This window comes from Pararge aegeria, chromosome 14 (assembly GCF_905163445.1).
Source record: "Pararge aegeria chromosome 14, ilParAegt1.1, whole genome shotgun sequence".
Taxonomy (NCBI): Eukaryota; Metazoa; Arthropoda; class Insecta; order Lepidoptera; family Nymphalidae; genus Pararge; species Pararge aegeria.
In genome coordinates, this window is record NC_053193.1 from 4,971,632 (window position 1) to 4,993,330 (window position 21,699).

At 35.4% G+C, this 21,699-nt stretch overlaps 1 protein-coding gene across 6 annotated transcripts in view; it reads right to left on the reverse strand.

Annotated features, from left to right (window-relative positions):
• The window catches only part of LOC120629079 (caskin-1), a 378,256-nt gene that overhangs the window by 174,009 nt on the left and 182,548 nt on the right, over positions 1-21,699 (reverse strand). For 2 of the 6 annotated variants that reach the window (XM_039897814.1, XM_039897813.1), the window contains exon 1: positions 9,889-10,152. The exons of 1 other annotated variant lie outside the window; for it this stretch is intronic. Coding sequence is in view for 2 of the 5 variants with exons in the window: in XM_039897815.1 (XP_039753749.1) it covers positions 9,889-9,922 (34 nt within the window). In the remaining 3 variants the exon portion in view is untranslated. Of the gene's footprint in view, positions 1-9,444; positions 9,501-9,888; positions 10,154-21,699 lie in introns of those variants that run through there. 3 more of the 6 variants (XM_039897812.1, XM_039897815.1, XM_039897817.1) reach the window with 3 other exon arrangements.

Genomic DNA, 21,699 nt, shown 5'->3' on the forward strand with positions numbered 1-21,699 from the left:
TTATTTATATAGCAAAACATGGTTATGTTAAACCTGGTTTTTAAAGCGAACGGTGTTGTCCTTTAGTTTACACGGGTGAAACCGCAAGGCATAATGGTGTGATAGTTTCAGCTAGGTATCATAGAAAATGGCTTTATTTACACATACTAAAGTAGTTAATAAAAGGTGTTATTTTCTTTGAAAGCCACAAAGGTTTTACATTTATCATGGTAAAAATACCAAAACTCTATTTTCATTACCGTTGATAAAGGTTTGTTGTTCATGCTTGTATTAATTATAGTAATTAATTTTATTTTTGAGGCAGCGAATAATTTAGATAAGTATAAAAATATTTAGTAGTTGTCAAGTTTATGTTATAGCAATTGTAATTCACTCTTGGCTTTTCTTAAAGGTAAGTTTTTTGCAATGTTTCTTTTCGCGAGAACTCCCTCTGGTTTCTTTAATCTGTGCCCTTAAGATATATGACGATTGCTACCTACAAGTAACTCTCCTTTAAACATTTAAACGCTTAAATGTTTTTCTCATTTAAATTAAGCAGTTCTCACTTGATTTATAACAGGCGCACTGACAAATGGCGGAAGATTTTGTATCTGCCGTACTTTAACAACGGGACGCGGGTTAGCTTAATTGTTAGATAAATCATATTATCTCGACAGGAGCCAAGTACGACTAGGCAGAGGATTAGATATATTCCAGATGGGATGTCGATCTTGCGGCAACGTTTCCATAATTCATTATATGACTACAGGAGTTGAGGACTACGTTTGTTTGTAGGTACATAAGTTCATGTGTTTTCTTATTTGGCTCGAACTAGACATTCGATTTTCATTAATGTTGAACCGTTGCCTTAGTTTTGAAAAATGAATTTTGAATATAACTATAATAATATAAAACTATAACAAATAAAAATTCAAACGAAGGACCTTACCATTCGAGAAATGATTTTTCAAAATGATTATTGCATAGATTTCGTGGTGAATATGAGATTCGATATTGATTCATGTAAAAAAAACAAAAACACCTTTTTCAAATTGCAGTGATAGTAAGAAAGAATCTTTATCAATTTATATGAGTAAAGGAAGAAAAATATACAGTTTTCGCTGTAAATATTTATAATACAGTCTGGCTTTAATTTTTAAACCTTTAACTTGTTCAGATTATTTCGCATAAGTATCAAAAGATCATACATTTCCTGTAGTTCAATTCTTTACTTCTATGCTTATTATAAATGCTAGATAGATGGATGACTGTTTATTACTCTATTGAACCGGAACGGGGAACATATCTAGATGAAATTGCTGGTGTAGCACATAGGCTACTTATTATCTTTTAAAAATGCATGGTTCCTGTGATATAGATTCGTTTTACAAACAGAGCAAAAGATCGACACGTTTTTTTTCGAAGTGGTAGTTCGAGAGTCAGATAATATACATACACACACATAGGCACACATTAAAGTTTTACGCAAACGAAGCTGCAGTTCTGTATATATCTTATAGTCCATCGAAACCAAACAAAAGTAGAGAACACAACAATACAAGTTAAAGAGAGTTTAAAACTTACCACGGATCATTGAACCGAACATCCTAGTATAAATTCCCAGGTTCCCGATCCGTCAAATCACAAGCTTTGAGCACAATGAACGTAAAAAATCACACATGTTAGCGCGGTCGGTTATCAAACAAAACAAAAGCAACGCGAGACGTACACGCCACAATTAAACAGTCAGAGTCGCGCACAAAGAACAAGAGTGTGGCAGCTAATTGTAGAGTCTTATATGGCGGCGAGATTACTCCAAGTGTCGGTCGGGCCCAGATATGGGGCCGAACGAAAATGGGAACCTTGACTAATTTGCACCTGAGGAAATGGGTCAAAGATGTGCCAAGAGCTTATATAAGATAGACTGGCACGCACACTCACATCGATTTACTACAAGGAGAATAGAAGAAAACTATATATAGCGTCATATTTAGAGGCTTACAGCGCATCGTGTAAGTCAAAATCGTGAAATGAAAACATTATTCTGATAGACCCACACACACAAAATATATTGTATATATACATACGCGTCGTCTTTTCATAAGCATTGCATGCTTTTAATAATCCTATACCTACACCACACGTTTCTGTTTTCTTTTTATTTTCTAAATCCTAGGATTCCTGGCAGGAATCTGCTCTGTGCGGTAAGGACGCCTTTTGTGTCCTACTTACAAGTTTTTTGTTTTTCAGTTAATATTCTTATTTCTAGAGCAAAAATAAAACGTATAATTTAGTAAAAGTATTTAAAATACTGGATAGAACCAGGCGTTACTCAGCGAAAATTAAGCTTAATTTATAACAACATATGTATACTATACTCCGCAAAAAGCAGAATAATCTTTTTTACTTCACACCAAACAGATATTTGGCAAAGTTTTTCTCTCTGTGCACGTTTCAATCCACCTGATATGTGTAAAAGTATTTTACAAATGTCAGGGGCAAGGTGCTCTTTATAGAGATTTATGATTAGCAGGAGAGCGGTTTTCAGTGAGAGAATCTGGAAATAGAGTGGCCCAACACTATGTTACCACATCCAAAGTACGTTCTTGACTTCCTTGTCTGTTGCAACACGAGATTTCTCGATAAAATTCTTCAAAAGGGTTGACAGCTCTTGAAGTAATCAGCAAAATTTTAGACACCTCGTAACTCGTTGAAAACTTGTACTTGTTTTAAATTCGCGTTTACATATTTGGCAGCAGATAGGGAACTGCATTCGCGCAATGTTAATGCGACTCGAAAAAAAAAAGTCAACCGTAAAGATTTAGCGATTACAGAAGATTATTTCTCAGTACCGAATAAATACAATTTGCTTTTATAATTGCGCTTAATTTATGTAAATGTTTGTCCTCCATAATTTCATTGAGTACTTCCATATTTTAAATTATGCTAATTGAAGGCATATTATGCATGTTCGCTGTTGTTTTATCAGCACTCGTGTGTGATCCACAATCGCATGAAAAAACAACGCGCGATGCAATGGGTAGGTTAACTTTTTTTTTGTATGACGTGCTTACCGTTGCTGGTATAAAAATTTTCAGTAAACATCACTGGAATTGGCTTCTTTCGTAGATTTCGTATCTACACTGTGGTAGGAGTGCAGCTAGTCTGTGTTCTTTTTTCTCATAAAAATTTACAACGGTAATACCTACTTGTTTACATTAATTATCCCTTATCGATTACCTAACTTTATTAATCATATCCACTTCAGGACACGGGTCTCCTTCCACAATGAGAAAGGATTAAGGCCGTAGTCCACCACGCTGGCCCATTGCCGATTGGTGGACTCCACACGCCTTTGAGAACGTTACTAACGTTACGAACGAACTCTCAGGTATGCAGGTTTCCTCACGATGTTTTCCTTCAAGCAAGCAAGTGATATTTTAATTGCTTAAAACGTAAATAACTTAGAAAATTTAGAGGAACTCGGCCCCACGACAGTGTATTTGAAGTCCTACCCCAAATAATAAATCCAAAAATATAACGCTCAAACTCCTGTCATTGATAGGTATGGCAGTTATGTTGAACATGTACTCCGAATCGGTTTGTACGCAACATCGTACCGGTATCCTTAAATTTATTATTGATTGGCGTAGCGGGCAGTGATCTTGCTTTCTGAGTCCAAGGCTGTAGGTTCGATTCCCATATCAGGAAAATGTTTGTGTGATGAACATGAAAGTTTTTCAGTGATGGGTGTTTATCTGATAATAAGTATTTATGTATATTATGTATAAAGATATTCATCAGTTATCTTAGTACCCAAAAAACAAGCTAAGATTGCTTACGGGCTAGATGGCGATGGGTGTATTGACGTAATATATTTATTATTATCTTTGTCAAAAAGAGGTAAGCAGCCACGGTCGAAGCCTCTAAACAGATCAGATAGATTTAATGAGTAACATTTTCTAACTGTAAAGAAAACAACTCAGGAAGAAGGAAAATTTTAACTAACTTAACTTTCAAGTCTCCAGATATTATACTCGTATAAAAGATTTCTCTGAGAATCTGTTTAGTACAGCATAGTTCCAAAGTAATACAAGCATTCTGAAATGTCAGACTCGTTCCTTTCGTAATTTGGCGAGATGCCAGCAAGAGACACCTGCGACTCGCGTTATTCTTGGGGGATGAATAAAAGGACACTGTTTGAATGCTATTAAAAACATATATTGCGCTTAAACTAAATACGAAAATTAACATATTCAGAAAACCAATTATAAGTAAGTGGTTAAAAAGAGATTCCGAATTTTTAAGTGTGAAATATTACGTAAATCTAAGCTGAATTTAATAAATTAAAAAGAATTTGGCTTTCACCAAAACAAATAAGGATAAGTTCAATAACCCTTACTTAACTAGAGATAGGTGTACCTAAATCACTTTTGAACAACAGAACAATACTTTTTAAATATTTTTTTAATGATAATTATTTTGGAGTTCAGATCATGTCCAGAAAACTGTATTAGAACCGCGGCGTCTTCAAATGATTATTATTATGAAATATTAGTAGAATTGTTTAAAATAGTAGGTGCGTTAATTTATTTAATTAGGTAAAAGTTTTTTTCTTATAACTAAAGCAAGAACTTTGTTGATCTTTAACCAGTAAAAGTAGTAAAGAACGTCTTATTAAATTGCAAATAATTTCAGAATTAACTGCAGTTACTCTTAATGAAATCTATTCGCAAACCCACGTTGGGTTTGCGAATAGATTTCATTAAGAGTAACGTATCCATTGGCATAGAGTATGGGAGGAAATTAAATAATGGAACATCTGCGATGACTGCTCTATTCCCAAAAACAAATTAACTTCAAACAAATGACGGCACAAAAAGCTTGGGGCAAAATGTGAGAGAGTACGGAAATTTCAAAAAAATCTTACACATCCGGGACGTCGGATATTAAATGCATATATCACAGGTACGATCGCAACTGTTCCCATTATCGAGCACGATACTTCACGTCAAACTATCGTGTGAAGCATTAATTAGCACGTACCATTTATCAAGGGTATTGGATTTAGTAATCACTGCGGTATTCAATTTGAAAATCAAAAATTTACTTAGGAAGAATGGATTGATTAACGATGCAATGTCACCCCTCGTCAAGCCACAATACACGAGTCATGCGATATAATAGCAATATTGTACAGCATTGGCGTGAACTAAATTACCTTCCGCGACGTAATTAACCGTTATTGCATAATAACTACACCCAAGCTATGGCGTAATTGAACATTAAGATAAACATAAGCCATGTCTGGAATTGCGCCTATTCTGATAAAAATCAACCTGCAAAAGTACTGCTCCATGTAAATATTCTTGTTAACAATGCTATGAATAAATTAACAGAACAAGATTTTATAATCACCTGTCGAATCAGTTATTCTCAATCTAATTGAATGCATCCCATCATGGAAGAGAAATATCAAAATTATTGTATCAAGTTTTTAACCTCGGCTTTAGTTTAATCTTTTTGCATTGAATCATTTCTAAACTAATGTAAACGTGTTTCAAAAACTGGTCCATACGTGTGGTGACCCAAGAGCCGGCGCTTATTCAGCCCAACGGCTAAGTCTAGCAATTCAAAGGGACACTAGCACCAGTGTTTTGAATAAATAAATAAAGAGTTTCAATTCAGTATAACGGACACATTCTTTACAACTAACATATTGAAGCGCAGGATATGGTAATGGTCCTAGAGAAATGGGAGGCGGTTCGTACGACTATTTTAGTACAAGCGTAAGGGCGATTTATTTTCAGCCCTATTTCCTTCCAGGCGGAGGGACATTATGTCTAAACAGAGAATTAATTATTAACCCGGGATGTTTATCCAAGTCTTTGGTATTAGTGCTCAATTGAAACTAAAGTGAACATAATCCACTTTCGATTTAACCCAATATTTTCTAATAACTACTCTAAGTAAAGGACCTAAGAGCAGTCCTTAGAACTTAGAACTTATCATAACGATATCTAAGAGCAAAATAAAATTAAAGTCCTAAAGTACTAACTTAAAGGCACATGTAGCACCTCCGAAACAAATAGCGTCAATTTAAACTGCGAGAAAATATTTACAATAGTGCTGGATACAGCTAGTGTACAATGTACATATATATTCGTTTGGTTTGTTAAAGAACGAGTGTTTTAAGGCGGACATGATTAAACTGACAAAAAATAAAAATACAAGTTCTGCGCAAACTAAAAATAAAACTTATTGTGCGATAGCATTAACGTTAATTGTGATAATGAATAAAACAATGCCTACCATTCGAGTTTCGTCATCGCCATAAAAATAATCATGATATCAAGGTCTCCAAGAAAGGAACTAATTTATCAGCGTGACAATCGCATGATAAGCGTAATACTCCGTAATATTAGTGATGAAATAGCAATCGAATTAAAGTAAAAAAAAGAATTTCCAATACAGTATTCGATAAACTAATCTTACGAAAATCTAAATTTCTGTAAGAAGTAAATACGTTGTTGGAGCTAGAACGAGATTAATTATTGTGTAAAACATGGGCCGCGTCCCGCATTTCCTGTAAGGGTCACGGTAGAGAATTGATTTAATAAATTCATTGCGAGCTCTCAAGCAATTAACATGTGATACTATGAGACCCTGATACCTGAGCCCGATAGTACAACTTTGATAAAATATGTAATAAGGCATAATTTATAAACAATGTTAAATAAGATGTTCAGTTTATTGTTATTCAAAGATAAATATATATTGACGAACCGAAGATTATTACACAAATATATCGAAAATGCAGCACGAACTTTATCACTTTTAGTTAAGCATCAAATACTGAAGTCTATTAGACCCTAATATTATTCACGACACTAAGTAGTTCAAGATTTATCTAATTATTTATTTGTACCATTTGTGTTATAATTGGTTTCTTTTCTTTTCATGTTCTACCGTTCAAACTTTGATATATATATTAATCAAAGTACTTACTGTACTATTGGCGTTGAAGTATTCAATTATTTTGCATTCGACCCATCACAAATTGCACCTTAATCACGTAAATCTTGGAAATTTCTGTGATTCGCGCTACTTTATTAAGCATCAGCTGCCGAATTCAGAGGGTAGCTTTGGGAGGAATATTTTATATCTGTCAGTTATAAATCCAACCAGCTGCCTGGCAGGTGGTAGGAGCGTGCCCGTGTTTGTGATTGGGTTATTTTTTTACTGAATCCAAGACGTAATGATGGGGTGGCGACTGCTTATTTTATTTTTGAAACTGTAAATAATCGTGCTCACAATATCGGATGTTATTGTTATGTTAATTAGATTTGAATTTTATAAAAGGCTTATGAAACAGAGTTTGTGTATGAAAATTAAATTAATGCTTAATTAAATACTGATGTTGACTACACAGATGATGTTCTCATAAAAAATATTGATTATTTTATCATTGTTTTGTATGAGACTTTCAATGTTTGAATACATTTGTCGGCCGAGTGGCGCAGTGGGCAGCGACCCTGCTTTCTGAGTCCAAGGTCGTGGGTTCGATTCCCATAACTGGAAAATGTTTGTGTGATGAACATGAATGTTTTTCAGTGTCTGGGTGTTTATCTGTATATTATAAGTATTTATGTGTGTTATATTCATAAAAAAATATTCATCAGCTATCTTAGTACCCATAACACAAGCTACGCTTACTTTGGGGCTAGATGGCGATGTGTGTATTGTCGTAGTATATTTATTATTCTTTATTATTATTAATTGTGAGATAATTATTTATTATAGATACGTACCTAGTAAAATAATGTAAGACGCTCATATAAAAGACGGATGAAGTAAACAGATACTTTACTTGAACGACAATCGCTTAGTCTTTAATCCTATTTAGAACAACCATCGTACAAATTAAACAAGCTCAGTAACAGCAACATAAACGATTTGCATTAACATCACAGTTTCTTCACAGTAATTTAACTGAATCTGGGAGACAAATCCAGAACCACATTAATATTCATAACTAAACATCTGAACAATTATTCGACGGTGTTTTACACTCTGCAGCACTGTTTCCTTGGTTTGTTTGAGTTTTGTTTAAGCTCGCAAATACAACGTGCTTACACCGAGTTACCGCCAATACAATACTGAAATAAACGTATTGTGTTACAACGTTTGTACTAAGAACTTGGGCAAAGTAGTTACTGTGTTTACTAACGTTACCGTCGTTTTGCTATTGTTACCACCTAAGTGTTAAGTTATCTATACTACACACGAATGCAGTTGTTTTAAGGTAAACCAATTGAAGTATACTTATCAAGTTAATGTTTTCTAAGCAAGTTCTACAATCTGAAGGGTTTATTGTATGGTCGCGTTTCGAATACGCTTGGAAACTTTGTGAAAACATGTATAGTCAATATTTATCACAGAGACCGGCATTAATGTCAAGTATCCCACAGTTGTCAATACTTAGCCCTGGCGAGCGCAGGTTGCCATAAATGGCGACAAGCGCGCGATAGTAATCAAAGGAAAAACTCGGTCCTTCTAGCCGGACTTGACCTCGTTTGAACTTAGACAATAAATCTAACAAGTATACTTTTTTAGTTGTTGACATTGATTAATGAAAACTGCGACGTAAAAAGGCCAAAAAAAATTATCGGACCCATTAAAGGTTTTAACGATATAATAATGAAGCTAAATCTCAGATGCATGCGAGGTTAGCGTGATGCTGAGATAAACTACAAAGGGTCGCATTTTATGCCGAAGATGTGCGAGCGCATCTGCCATCCCACGTGCTGCCTCCGCCCGTGCAGGTTTCTCTTTAAAAATCTTTTTTCTTGTTTGCTCGGCGAGCACATTTATCATTCCCAACAGATGCGTTTGTAATAACAGGGTTACGTAAGGTAATTCATTCTTTAATTAAATTTCCGGTTCCCCTTCATATTACATTTCAGGAATCATGTTTGTTTTATTAAGATTTATTTTATCATTTAAAATTAGATCTAAAGACGAAGGATCGTGTGGAAATATTTTGCTGGTATCAAACAAGCTCATTTGGCCTGAATTCGATCCGAAACATGTGCGGGTACGAAGTGTTCTGTTTTTTGTCAGTCGACATCTGAGGTCTGCTATGCGACATGTGCAAAATATGTAGCTAACAGGATGAAGTATTTCGTATGGATTCCTGCTAGTTTTTGTTGTTACTGAGTAGGTACAACATCTTTGGGTCAAGCGATGTATGTTATACTTCTTTATTTGTGTCAAATGTAACATTCTCATTAATTATTAGTAATCAATAACCTACATTTTCTAATAGCTAATGTTTTCTATCTAAAAGCTTTTTGTTAGTATCACTATCCTTAAATGTTATTTCAAAGGATCTTCTACGGATTGAGCCGCAGGCATGCTCGCAGCTTTTGTTGTGTAACCTTTATGGCGGTGATTAAATCTCACCATTATTATTAACTGGCTCCATTCAGACACCCACTGTCGTTCTCTAGGCGGTTCGGAAACTATGCCGTCCACCCACAGCGGCTGGTCCCGTAGGCGCAACAGGGTCACACACACACAGCCTTTACTTATATATCTATGACTGCTTTTAAATGCACTACGTTCAATTGTTCAACCAACTTATATTTAAATTCATAGAGTCAATGTTGAGCGACACACAAGGTCTGCTATTGTTTTGGCCATTTCGGTGGTCCGGATGGACCTAAGATGTGTTCATTTAAATAATCTGTATATTGTTTACCATCAGACACAATCTTCGTTTATTTATACTGTAGATAAAGAACCTATCGTGCGTCGTGCAAGCCAAGATGATCAGATCATCCAGATTATACATAAAATGTTACTAACAAAAAATGAGGAACATGCAAATATCAGATAAAACTTTACCATTAATTTTCATGTTACTATTCAATAGGACCATCGGCTCGTATTATTTGAACCGTATGGTTAAATATTGACGTGAGCACTAAAAATCCACATCCGATGTCATTGAGCGTCACATACACTGCAAATAATCCGATCCACACTTATGTACGGTTGCACAAAGTTCGGTCCAAACACGACACAGAGTAGTAATAACTAACGAACAAGCGGGTACGATTCAAGCGGCAGACTGAACCGATCCGGCGACTCTAGCGGGCTGACCGGCGTCGTTGCCGAGTGACGCGGAGCCGAGTAGCTCCCCCCTCCGCCCCGTTGGCGCCTGCACCCAACAAATCGGGCGACAGATCTATGGAATTATCGCATTGTCGTGACTCGGCGATAGATTCCACCTTTGTATACATTTCTTCTCGTTTTTATGCGGGGATGTTATTATTTAAGGTCGTGATTTGACGGCGCGTCAACACGCTTGTGTAGGTGCGGCCCCCAGAGATCGCTACGATAGTACAATATAGCAAGTAAATTTATTTATGCTACGGAGCGAAACCGTTATCTTTCATGTGGCACTCCATGGCGCATCGGTGAGTGCATCGATAACGATGTGACAAGCATTCTATAAAACGAAGCCATAAAATGACCACTAGATAAAATATTACCAAAGATTATTCATGTTGGAAAAGAGCAACTGTTCTCTGCTTTCCGAACCGATGGTATAGTAGCTAAGAACTCACAGACTTGATGTTTCAACAAGTGCTTATGGATAAATAAATGGATAAGTAAAAAAAACAATTTTATATTACCATAAATCACAACATCCATCTTAAATTTATTAATCGGACATTATTGGTTGAAGGTGTTGACGACGGTATCATTGAAAAAGCAATATTTTTCAATTATTAGTGCTTTGCTACCACATATGATTTCGAAAATACAAAAGAGGAATTTAAAATAAACTTTTGTGATTGCGTAAATCACATTCGTATTTTTCATGAAAAAATAACGTGTATGATATTTAAATAAATAGGTAAGCTAAAAAATAAGACAACCGAGTTCAGTTTCAACTTATAAGATTAGTGAAACAGGTTCCAGGATACCCTTTAAAACAACATGATAAACTAGTTGGGATTCTCATCTATCAAGTTAGTCCTTTTGCTTTAGTTCTTTTATTTTTTTTGTGGGCTCCAACTCCCAAGAAGGCCGGACCGCAAGGTCACTCAGTCAACAGTCGATTTCGTTGGTACTAAAAATATTAAAAACACAAGAGGTAAAATTTTGTGTAGGTTTGAGATAACCTTTGAGTTTTATGTAGGAGTCATGAATTACGAATCTGTTATTACAATCTTTCCTACTTACCGTAGGCTAAATGGTCTGTTTAAGATAATATTTTTGTTTGAAATTTAGATTTACGCAAGAAATAACTTTTGTTAAAAAGTTTCTATCTTATGTAAAATAATAGATATAAAATTACTGACAGATTATTTTTTTAATTAATTTTGATGCGCGCTTACTTTAGTGATAATTAATACTATGCATTAATAATATTAAGAAACTAAGACTTCAATGTTTCTACGTATTATACGCAAACACGCTTTTCTAATTAAAAACTAAAAAGGTAAAAAAAAAAATAAGGGTAAAGTTAACTTAATAATAATAATACTACTTCTTTTAAACAAATGCACACTTAACGCTAGCGTTAAGCTAACTATGGATGCAAAGAGATTTCTGTAACGGCGAAAGGCGATAATGAACCAATAAAACCAGCAATTCAAGCTATCATTGCACTTATTAGATTAGAGCTGAACATAATGAGTAGAAAATAGAAATTCAATGTATTCGTATTTGGATATGGAATTTTGAAAGCATATAATTTTATTGAATTGTAAATAGACGCTAACAATGAAATTACTATTAAGTTAGAATTTTTGGTAGAGAGTTAAAAACATTAGTCGATTCTGTATGCGATTTCCGCCATCTCATTCATGAGGAAAGATGAGTGATTCGAAGAGTTGCCTAAACTAATCTTACTGTCCATTCCGCTAGATCATTTCTCTAAGAACATGCAACTTATGGGACCACCTTCTATTTGCGATGTTTCCACTAAATTCCATTTTGGAATTACTTTACACTCATTCTTCTGGTGCTGTAGATGTCCATGGGCAGGTGTAATCTGTTTACATCAGGTGACCCAGGGTTTCTATCTTCTCGCTAAATAATTGAATCTTTGTCTTTGTTTTCGGATTTTTCTGATATTGTTTTAAATACAATTGGTAAGTACGTAATGAAGTTTTGGTTTTAAAATAAACTTATATATCCAAAAAATGTTCTGTTGGGTATCTAACCCAACAGTACATTTTTTGGATAGCTAGCTATCCTGTCAAAACTGTTCAGTAGTCCTCAGTTTTAAATAGCCTCCATCAAAATAGCCAGGGTTTTGCATTAAATAATTCTTATCCGCTTCTTGGAGAGCATATTAAAAAGTATAGAGGAACTATATTAAAAAGCATAGAGGAACTATACTAAAAAACCTCTTTCTTATGAGAGAGGAGGCCTAGTTCCGATAGTAGAACATAAATAATGGGAAGATTACGGTTATATTTGATAAAACATACATTGATAGTGTTTTTACCTTCACTTGGAGGAATTATCAATTTTATAAATTTAAAATGCATAAAAATTCGGAACCGACAGGAACCGAACCGATTTGAACCTGCGACTCTCGGGCAATCGCGGCCGAGAGTCGCAGGTTCAAATCCTGTGTTCCGAAATTTTTTATATGTATTTTAAATTTATAAAAATACATTGACTTTTTAATCATTGCAATGAATTGATGTAAATACACAAACCTTTAACTACTCTACTTAAATTCAAATAATTTAAATGTCGTGTTGGGTACGTTATACATAGCAATGTGCCAAGTATTTTATCAGTCTCTTTACGGTTGAGTGCATTTAAGGCACCTACGTGTACCTCACGCATGTCACTATTTTATCTTTGTGTACTTCCGAAAACAGCTAATTCTCTTTACATATTATAGGATCTGTAACATATGTTTCTAGGGAATATGACAAGCTACTTTAAAGGTGTGCATAGCATTTAATATTAAATTACCGATTATGGTGAGAAGTTAGTATAATAAAAGCTTACAACAAAAGAAGAATAACAAGAAAATTAAAATATATCATAACCCCATTCAACGCATTCGAGTTTTCTGTCATTTGACAAATCAAAGAGGATGTTCTGCTTAAGTAACCACAAATTTTTGAGTTTTAAATAATATTTACGGGTATTCGAAACACTACAATAAGTAACGTAATTGTTGAAGTTTTTTGTCTTCAAAGCTTCAACATTACTTTTAATAGGCGTAATAAAAGCGTAGTTGGAGTTAAGGCAAAATATTTATAATGTGATTAAAACTGAGATTATTAATAAGTTTTTAATATTTCATTAGGAGAATAACTTAAGCCAACAAAGCTACTTAATCTGTGGAGAGATCAAAAACTTGCAGAGTCGCACATAGTTTGAATGTTTAACGCATCTCTCGGTTGATATTTTACTACCAACACGGTTTGCTATGCAGGTCCTGCCAATCTGATCTCCGCAGTTGAGACCACAACGTGGCTCAAAAATCACATCTTTATTCAAAAGGCATATTTGCAGCTGGCTTCGTTCCAACAGGAACGTCAGGTAGGACAATAAAATTCACCCTGAATTCGGTGAAACGTTCACGATTTTTATTGTTTATTTCCCAAATCTAATTGAACTTTCGCTTAGTAGATTATTTTTCAACTTATACAGCTCTTTCATTAATCTTCATTATTTTGAAATTGAATCTTTATTATTTTCTTTTATTTTTAATCAAAATTATACGATGAAATATGTGCTAGGTACGATGATAATCAATTTGAATCAACAGCTTTTCCAATATCAGTCTATAACGTTAACAACTTAAAGTAGGCCGATTCAATAAAAGTGTTTGAATGAGATGAGAATGCTTTCTTTGTGCCTCAACTAATTATGTTACTAATGTTTTCTTCATAATAATAAAATGCAAAACAGTTCCCAACAAAAATAGTTACCGAATACACGTCAAGAATCAGACACAAATGACCCAACAAAAGTTGGCATGATAAATGATATAACGAACTCTAGTTTTGCATTTTTGCTCATTAGGCAGTCTCTTGAACATTTTGTGCCGATAAGGATTAAAATATATCGTTTAACATAAATTGGCACTTTACCGCCGACATTTTCTTTCGATACATATTAAATGTTAATTAAGTTGTCATGCAGTCTTAGTAACATATGGAGTTGTGGAACCATTAACAAATATTCACAAATATGTAAAATTCCTCTAAATACTAGACCTGAACTAGTAAGTTTAATAATGTAAGAAACTTGAAATAGTAGGTTATATATTATGTTAGCGGTTGCTTCCCCTGGCTGATACCTACGCTACGCTATAAACGTCACTACAAGATTCATTAATATAGAATTGCTTTAATAGTTCTATTTTGCTTTATATAATTCGTAATAATACTTGTGTAAATATTTAATGTTTTCCAAATAGAATAATAACAAATAACTTACCGGAAACCAATATCGTAAAATATTATCAATGGTTCGCTTGTTGTCAACATTGTAAAAGGTACGAGCCGTATAAAAGTAGAAGCATTACCTTCTCAAGCATTCATTCTGTATCAAGTAGTTGTAGAAACTGCTCGATTATATGTCAAATGTAAAAGGTGAAAAATAGTGTTATTCCAAGTCCTATCCCCACGTTCTCCAACATATAGAAGCACATTTTGTGAAAACAACAAATCAAGAAGGGTTTTATGCCATGGCAGTTTAATTTGTGGACACATGACTATGAGGTTTGGAGTTGTTAAACACTTGTCGATAAACAACGAACACTGAGACGCCCACTACAATCCCATCAGTGGCGTGCACAGGGTTTTTGACCACGGTATGCATAAAGCAGGTACATGGCACAAAATGGAAAAAAATCCCCTCCAAAACGAGTTATATAAAATAATTTGGGTATGCAGTGCTTTTCTGCATGTATGAAGTGCAAGCCACTGAATCCCATCTCTAATAGTACCATGCGTTACAGAAACAATTTCGTACCTACCTTCGACTGTCCGTTATACCAGACTATGTTTCTAACCTGCAAATTGGGAACCCAGCTACTATATGGGTTTCGGTGTTTCCATTAAATGCAGAAAATGTAGAAGGTATATTTAAATACGGGTATGGAACTATCAAGTCATATTCACAAACATTACTATTAACTTTGTTATAGTGAAAAGTAAAATGGGTTGAATGACAAAACATTGATAACTGCGTCGCCGATATGTCTACGAGCATTTATACAGTGTTTGGCTACAAAGTACAATACAGGTGTGTGTGGGTACCGTAAACCAGGCAATCAAGCTAATTTGAAGCTTATGTTCCTTAGCATAGAGTTTTTTTGGCCAGCAAATAACCATGCGTTGAAAATTGTATATTCGATTACAAAGTACAACGTGTTTGATATCAGTTCCATGATTGATCGTGTCCTCTTTATCGCTATCAATGACAGTTTCAAGCGTGTTTTAACTCGCTGTCTGAATTTTGTGAAATAGACCACTGCGTACTGAAACGTCTAGAAATATATGTGGTTTTTGTATGATATCCCACTTATATACATACAACACAGTAAAGTAATTGTGGCCTAAAAACTTCTATTCTGATTTTATAACAATTCCAATGCTTGAAGTAATATATGTGATCCTAGGGCAAACAATAAAGTTGGGTACGTCCAATTTTGAGAATGGAGTAGGTAAAGTAGCTTCATAGGGATCAATTCGTTGCGCGTACAATCATCATCATATTGCATTCTGTACACATGCCTCTTCATTCTCGTAGGAAAGTTTAATCAAGACCTTAGACACTATACGCTGCTCTAAGTTTGGTTAAACTGTATTTTTTTTTATGCGGCACCTCTCACGACAAGGCGCCCGTCGTTTTTACTATCGCCAATATTGGTTACGATACTTTATCATTAAAAATAAATATGCGGGAGATATCATTGTGCAGAAGTGTGTGCGCAAACAAAGGTGCACTCTCTATCACGTTTAAAGTCCGGTGAGACGGCAGCTCGTGGACTGCAGTCGAACATGCTCATCCCTAAACTAGGCGGTTCTGTGAAACGATAAAGTTACAAATCACACTTACCGCCGCGCGCACGTCGCGTAGGAAACAGAAGCGGTTCAAATGTTGCATAAAAAGATATATTCGGCGGAAAAAAGATAAATTCGGCGGAAAGCCATTGTGTCGGAAATGTTTGTTACATCGAGTTACGGGTTGCGTCGCTTCGATACAAAAACTCCGAAACTCGATACGAAGTTTCCCGCGCCAACTAATTGGGCATCCTTCCCCGATTGGGTTACTAAAGTAGAGTGACAATATTTATCAACATTCACAGCCTATTAACCGTATGTAACAAATATAAATAGAAAATAGGAGAGTCTCCTTTTTTAAAAATTTGTTATAATTTTAAATTATAACCTGTGTTTATTTGTTGCGCTTGTACAAATTTTCTAAGAAACCAATTGACTTTTTCTTTGGCATACTTTTAGTTGAATGGACGGAAAGTAACAGGTTACTGTCGTTTTGATCCTGGAAAAACAAAATTCCCAAAGTTGGTTTACAGGAACCTTCGTATATTATTTATACACCAAAAATATATAGTCCTTCCTTTACGTTCGAAAAAAGCAAACTAAACGCTAGTATAAAATAATTGAATTAATAAAAACAATCAAATCTCACACGCTCGTTCTCAGATAGGAGTCAGAGATGTTGAGCATAGACTTACCATGCTGCGTACACTTTTGATGCTTTTAACAAATTCAAATTCACAATTCATTTATTTTAAGTAGGCCTAATTTATAAGCACTTTTGAAACTTCAAGTCAGTCTGTTTGTAGTGACTCTACCACCGGTTCGGAAGGCAGTTTTACGTTGTCAAATAAATATGCTATATAATAAATATATATGAAAACTTTTACGTTGTCTACTGGTAAAGTTTTTATACGCTTTCTGACTTATAAACATGGTACCAGAAGAAGAACACCTCCATGCCTCTGAGAACAAGCTAAACCACCCGTGCCTCTTATTCTATTCACACATTGTCGAACTTACAATAATAGTAGGCATGCATACAGTCCTGTCCTGAATTTCACTAAAAGCATGGCCGCCATATAGGGTGACAGATCGCGAGCGCTGTTAATTTAGTCAGTTCTATTAACATATTTAACCGCTCAATTAATATGGGTTCATCACTTTAATACAGCTAACTTTAGCTTTTATGAGGGCGTCCATTGAGTTGTCCTACTAATGATCATCATTTTCGGCCATTAGCGGCCCACTATAACAGGGCACGGGTCTCTTCTTTGAATGTGGCTTTAGTCCACGCTGGCCAAGTACGGTTTGGTAGACTTCACCTTTGAGAACACTATGGCAAGCATGCAGGATTCCTGACGATGTTTTCGTGCAGTTAGAAAAACTGCCGGGGATCGAACTCGGTCACCCCAAAAGCTATAACCGCTGGGCTATGCTCGCTGTACTCAGCTATCACCTCCTATGCTACTTATAATCGTACTCATCACCATTAGGTGCCATCTTCATATTGAAGTTCGGAGGTCAGCCAGTGGAAAAACGAACGATGATGTGACGGGCGATTGGCGCAGTTTGCAGCCACACTGCTTTCTGAGTCCAAGGCCGTGGGTTCGATTCCCACAACTGGAAAATGTTTGTGTGATGAGCATGAATGTTTTTCAGTGTCTGGGTGTTTATATGTATATAATAAGTATTTATGTATTATATTCATAAAAATATTCAACAGCTATCTCAGTACCCATAACACAAGCTACGCTTACTTTGGGGCTAGATGGCGATGTGTGTATTGTCGTAGTATATTTATTATTTATTATTATTATCTACTTCAATAACGAATAGGTATGTCCGGTCCACTCTCTTATATCGTCGAACCACTTCTTCCTCGGTCTCCCGGGTGCTCTTTTCCCGGTAATTTTCCCTTCAAGGATCAACCTTGGAAACTCGAACAAGGATTCTCTCTGTAGGTCACCGAAAAACGCAACCTTCCTTTGTATAACGGTTATCATTAGTTTCCCTTGGCGTTTGGCCCTTCGTAATACTTGAGCGTTTGAGATGAATTATCTCCATGATATTTTAAACAATTTTCTTAATGACCACATCTCAAACGCTTGCAACTGCATAACCGTACTAATAAACAATAATACGACGTAAATACCACGACAAAAAGTAACGAAACCGTTCCCTAGCGCCCTTTAACTTTAATATTTCCTATCAAGAACATGGTCCGAAGTAATAGATCCATTAACGGCCCGATAAAGTGCACGAGTCTCTTCTTAGAATAAGAAGTGTTTAGGCCGTAGTCCACCACACTGGCCGAGTGCTGATTATTCGACTTAACCTTTGGGAACACTAATGTGTACTTAAAGGCTTGCAGGATTCATCACGGTGTTTTCCTTCACCGTGAAACCAAGTGATATTTTGATTCCTTAAGAACGCACAGAACTCCAAAAAGTTAGAGGTGCATTCTGGGGGGACACACTGACAAGTAAAACCCCCTATCCGCCTTTAACGTGGTGTTTTTTATGTCTAACGTACGCATAAGAAGTGCAAACTATGGACCTATTTTAATAAAGAAATATTTTGCTATCTTTTGTATCTTTGTCAAAACATTTATGTTATAATTCCAATTTTATTCACATGAATTTCGCAGTATTAAAACAAACTAACAAGATTCCCAGCTCGGGCAAAAAAACGCCCCTGCATCTCCTAAAACACTTGTAAAATTCCATCTATAATTTCCTTGCTTCTGCTTGTTTGGCTTGCTGTCTATACCGGGACTGGAACGCCGACATTTATTTGCGCAAATAGTAATTAAGATGTTTCAAAGGAGCGCGCCGCCAATGCAAACAGTAACGCGGGAACTCCCTCGGGGAAATCTATACGATAAATTTCCCATCGTCAATGTTCTGGACCATCAGGTCAAAATTTATTAAGCTGATAATAAAATATAGCTATATATCAGGCGAACTTCGAATATTATATGTATATTAACGTAACTGCCTCGTAATGGGAACTCAATGTGCAAAATGGATCTTTCCAGTGCATTTGTGGCCATCTTTGAGAACCATCATTTGATCCACACAGATTTATGTCGTGAGATGTTGAAGGAGTACACCAATATGTTTGAAAAAGGCTGAAGAATAACAACAAGACAATAATAAAGCACGCGCTTAAAACAACAGCTTTGGAAATGATGTCATGCCACGTAGGACTTCTTAAAATAAACCATCTAGTTAATATTTCAAAGCACTGTAAAATAAATAAATGTAAAGCGGCAGGTAATGTGCGATCAGAAAATTGACACTTATTTTATCTTTTCAGATGAAACAATTCACTTTTAGATTTCCATTAATACTGTCTTATCGCAAGTTGTAGCAACTGTATAATACTAGTGAAAATTTAAAATGACTTTATATATGCCGAGATGTATATAGTCTCCAAAACGTGTTGCTCGTTCGTGTTGCCCGATGCTGTATGAAGAATGATAAAAAAAAACTAACCATCGACAGCGAAATGCTTTCAGTTATGAGACTAATTACTTCGCTTTTATTTTTAAATTAAAAGTGCTTTTTAGTGCTCCCGAATGGAACACCCATCTTCATGGAACCATTTTAGCTCCACGGTGAATGTTTGTCACTTTAATTACTATACGCTTATTTCGGTAAGTACCTACCTACTTGGTAGTAGTACTTATAGTTGATTTTTTGGCTTAGTTTAAGGTGACTTTTTCGCCACCCTTCCCACAGTCAGGATGCGAAAAGTATTCGGTTCGGTATTTTTGAAGCTGTCAAACAATTATTATATTTCATTATCTTCATTATCATCATAGTCTCTAACAGTCCACTCCTGGACTTGAGACTTCTCCAAACGAGAGAGTTTGCCAATAATCACCACGCATGGCGGATGAGTTGGTGATCGCAGTAGATGGTAGCACGGAGGACTCTGCTAAGTGGTAACAACTGCCAGTGGCGTGCATAGAGGGTATGCACAGGGTATGCAGATGATATAAATTTAAGAAAATTTCCAGTTAGAGTTATAAAAAACTAAAGGATAAGCATTTTAAGAGTTATAATTAGACCTTAAGTATTTATTCTCGTAACTCGTACTGGAGATTTTCTTCATTTTATATCATCTGCATACCCTGTGCCTACCCTCTATGCACACCACTGCACGCACTACTAACTTTTCGTAGTTATGGGAGTTTTTAATTAAAGTAATTTAAACATCAGTTGATTTAAACGGTGAAGGAAAAAATCGTGAGGGAACCTGCTGGCCTCAGAGTTCTCCGTAACGTTCTCAAGAGCGTGTGAAGTCTTGCACTTGGCCAGCGTGGTGAATTACGGCCTAAACCCATCTCATCCTAAAAGAAGACCCGTGCCCTATAGTGGGCCGGTAATAAGCTTACAATGATGTTGATTATGATATTAGCAACTGCATTCAGATCATTCCGTGTTCTTTTATTTGTACCTACTCTTGAAACGATCTTTCTGTCTGCTGGTACACACAGACATTGTTACTATATTATTATAAGATGTACTGTTTGCAACACTTAATATGAATAAATGTATTTTCTTTCTTTCTTTCAAACGAGATTCGCACAAGTTGACAGTTGTTATAATGACACTGCAATCAAACTTGGTTATAATAAATCTGTAACTGGAAGATTTCTGTACATTTAATATATTTTGAAAATTTTGACCAGGGTATGCTTTATAATCGATACTGTGTTCAAAACAGTTTTTTATTGAATTTTTGTCCGTCTGTCTGTCTGTCCGGGCATCACCTGAAAACTACTGAACGGATTTAAATAAAATTTGGTATAATTATAGCTGATATTCCGGGTCAACATATAGGATACTTTTTATTGCAATAAACAATAAGTTTCCTCCGGGAAAAGGGATAATTTTTTTATCAATTTTACATCATACCTCCGTTAAATTTGAACCGATTTTAATAATTATTACTTTATTTGAAAGTGTATACTATTAAGCATATATTGTCTAATTTTTATGAAGATCTGATAAATATTTTCGGAGATAAAGGACATACACACAGATAACAGCGCGTCGTTAAGCGTTTATATGGGACAACGATCGAATGCATGCGTACCATGCTGGAATAGCTCATAGGCTTCTTTTCATCCCGGAAAAGCAAACATCTCCTACAGGAGTAGTTACATCGCTATTTTTTTCCGCATTTGTGTTTCAAAATCCGCGCAACAGAGTTATAGATTGTCGTGTTTTTTTAAGATAGTTGAAATGTTATTAAGCTTTTGAATTTGTTTGGTTGAACGCGCTAATCTCAGAAAATGCTGTTTTGATTTCGATTTTTTGGATTGGTAGTATCAATTAAGGCTATATAACATCACGCTACGAACAAATCACGCTACGGCTACCATAATTAATGAGAAATGTTGCAAAAACTGCAAAAATATCCTTTTTTAAAGAATCCGATGCGTGTGATGCGTGAACGGTAAGCGTTACGCCAAACGACGGAAATATGTAGTAAAACTATATCGGAATTGTTTTTTTGAAGTTGTATAAAGCAGTCCGCAACAACTACTTTTTGAAGTTGACTCATCATACGCTTACGAAGTCGCGCGGGTCCGCTAGTTTTTAATAAAAAAACAGATTGATTGATTAGCATCTGAACATATAAACAA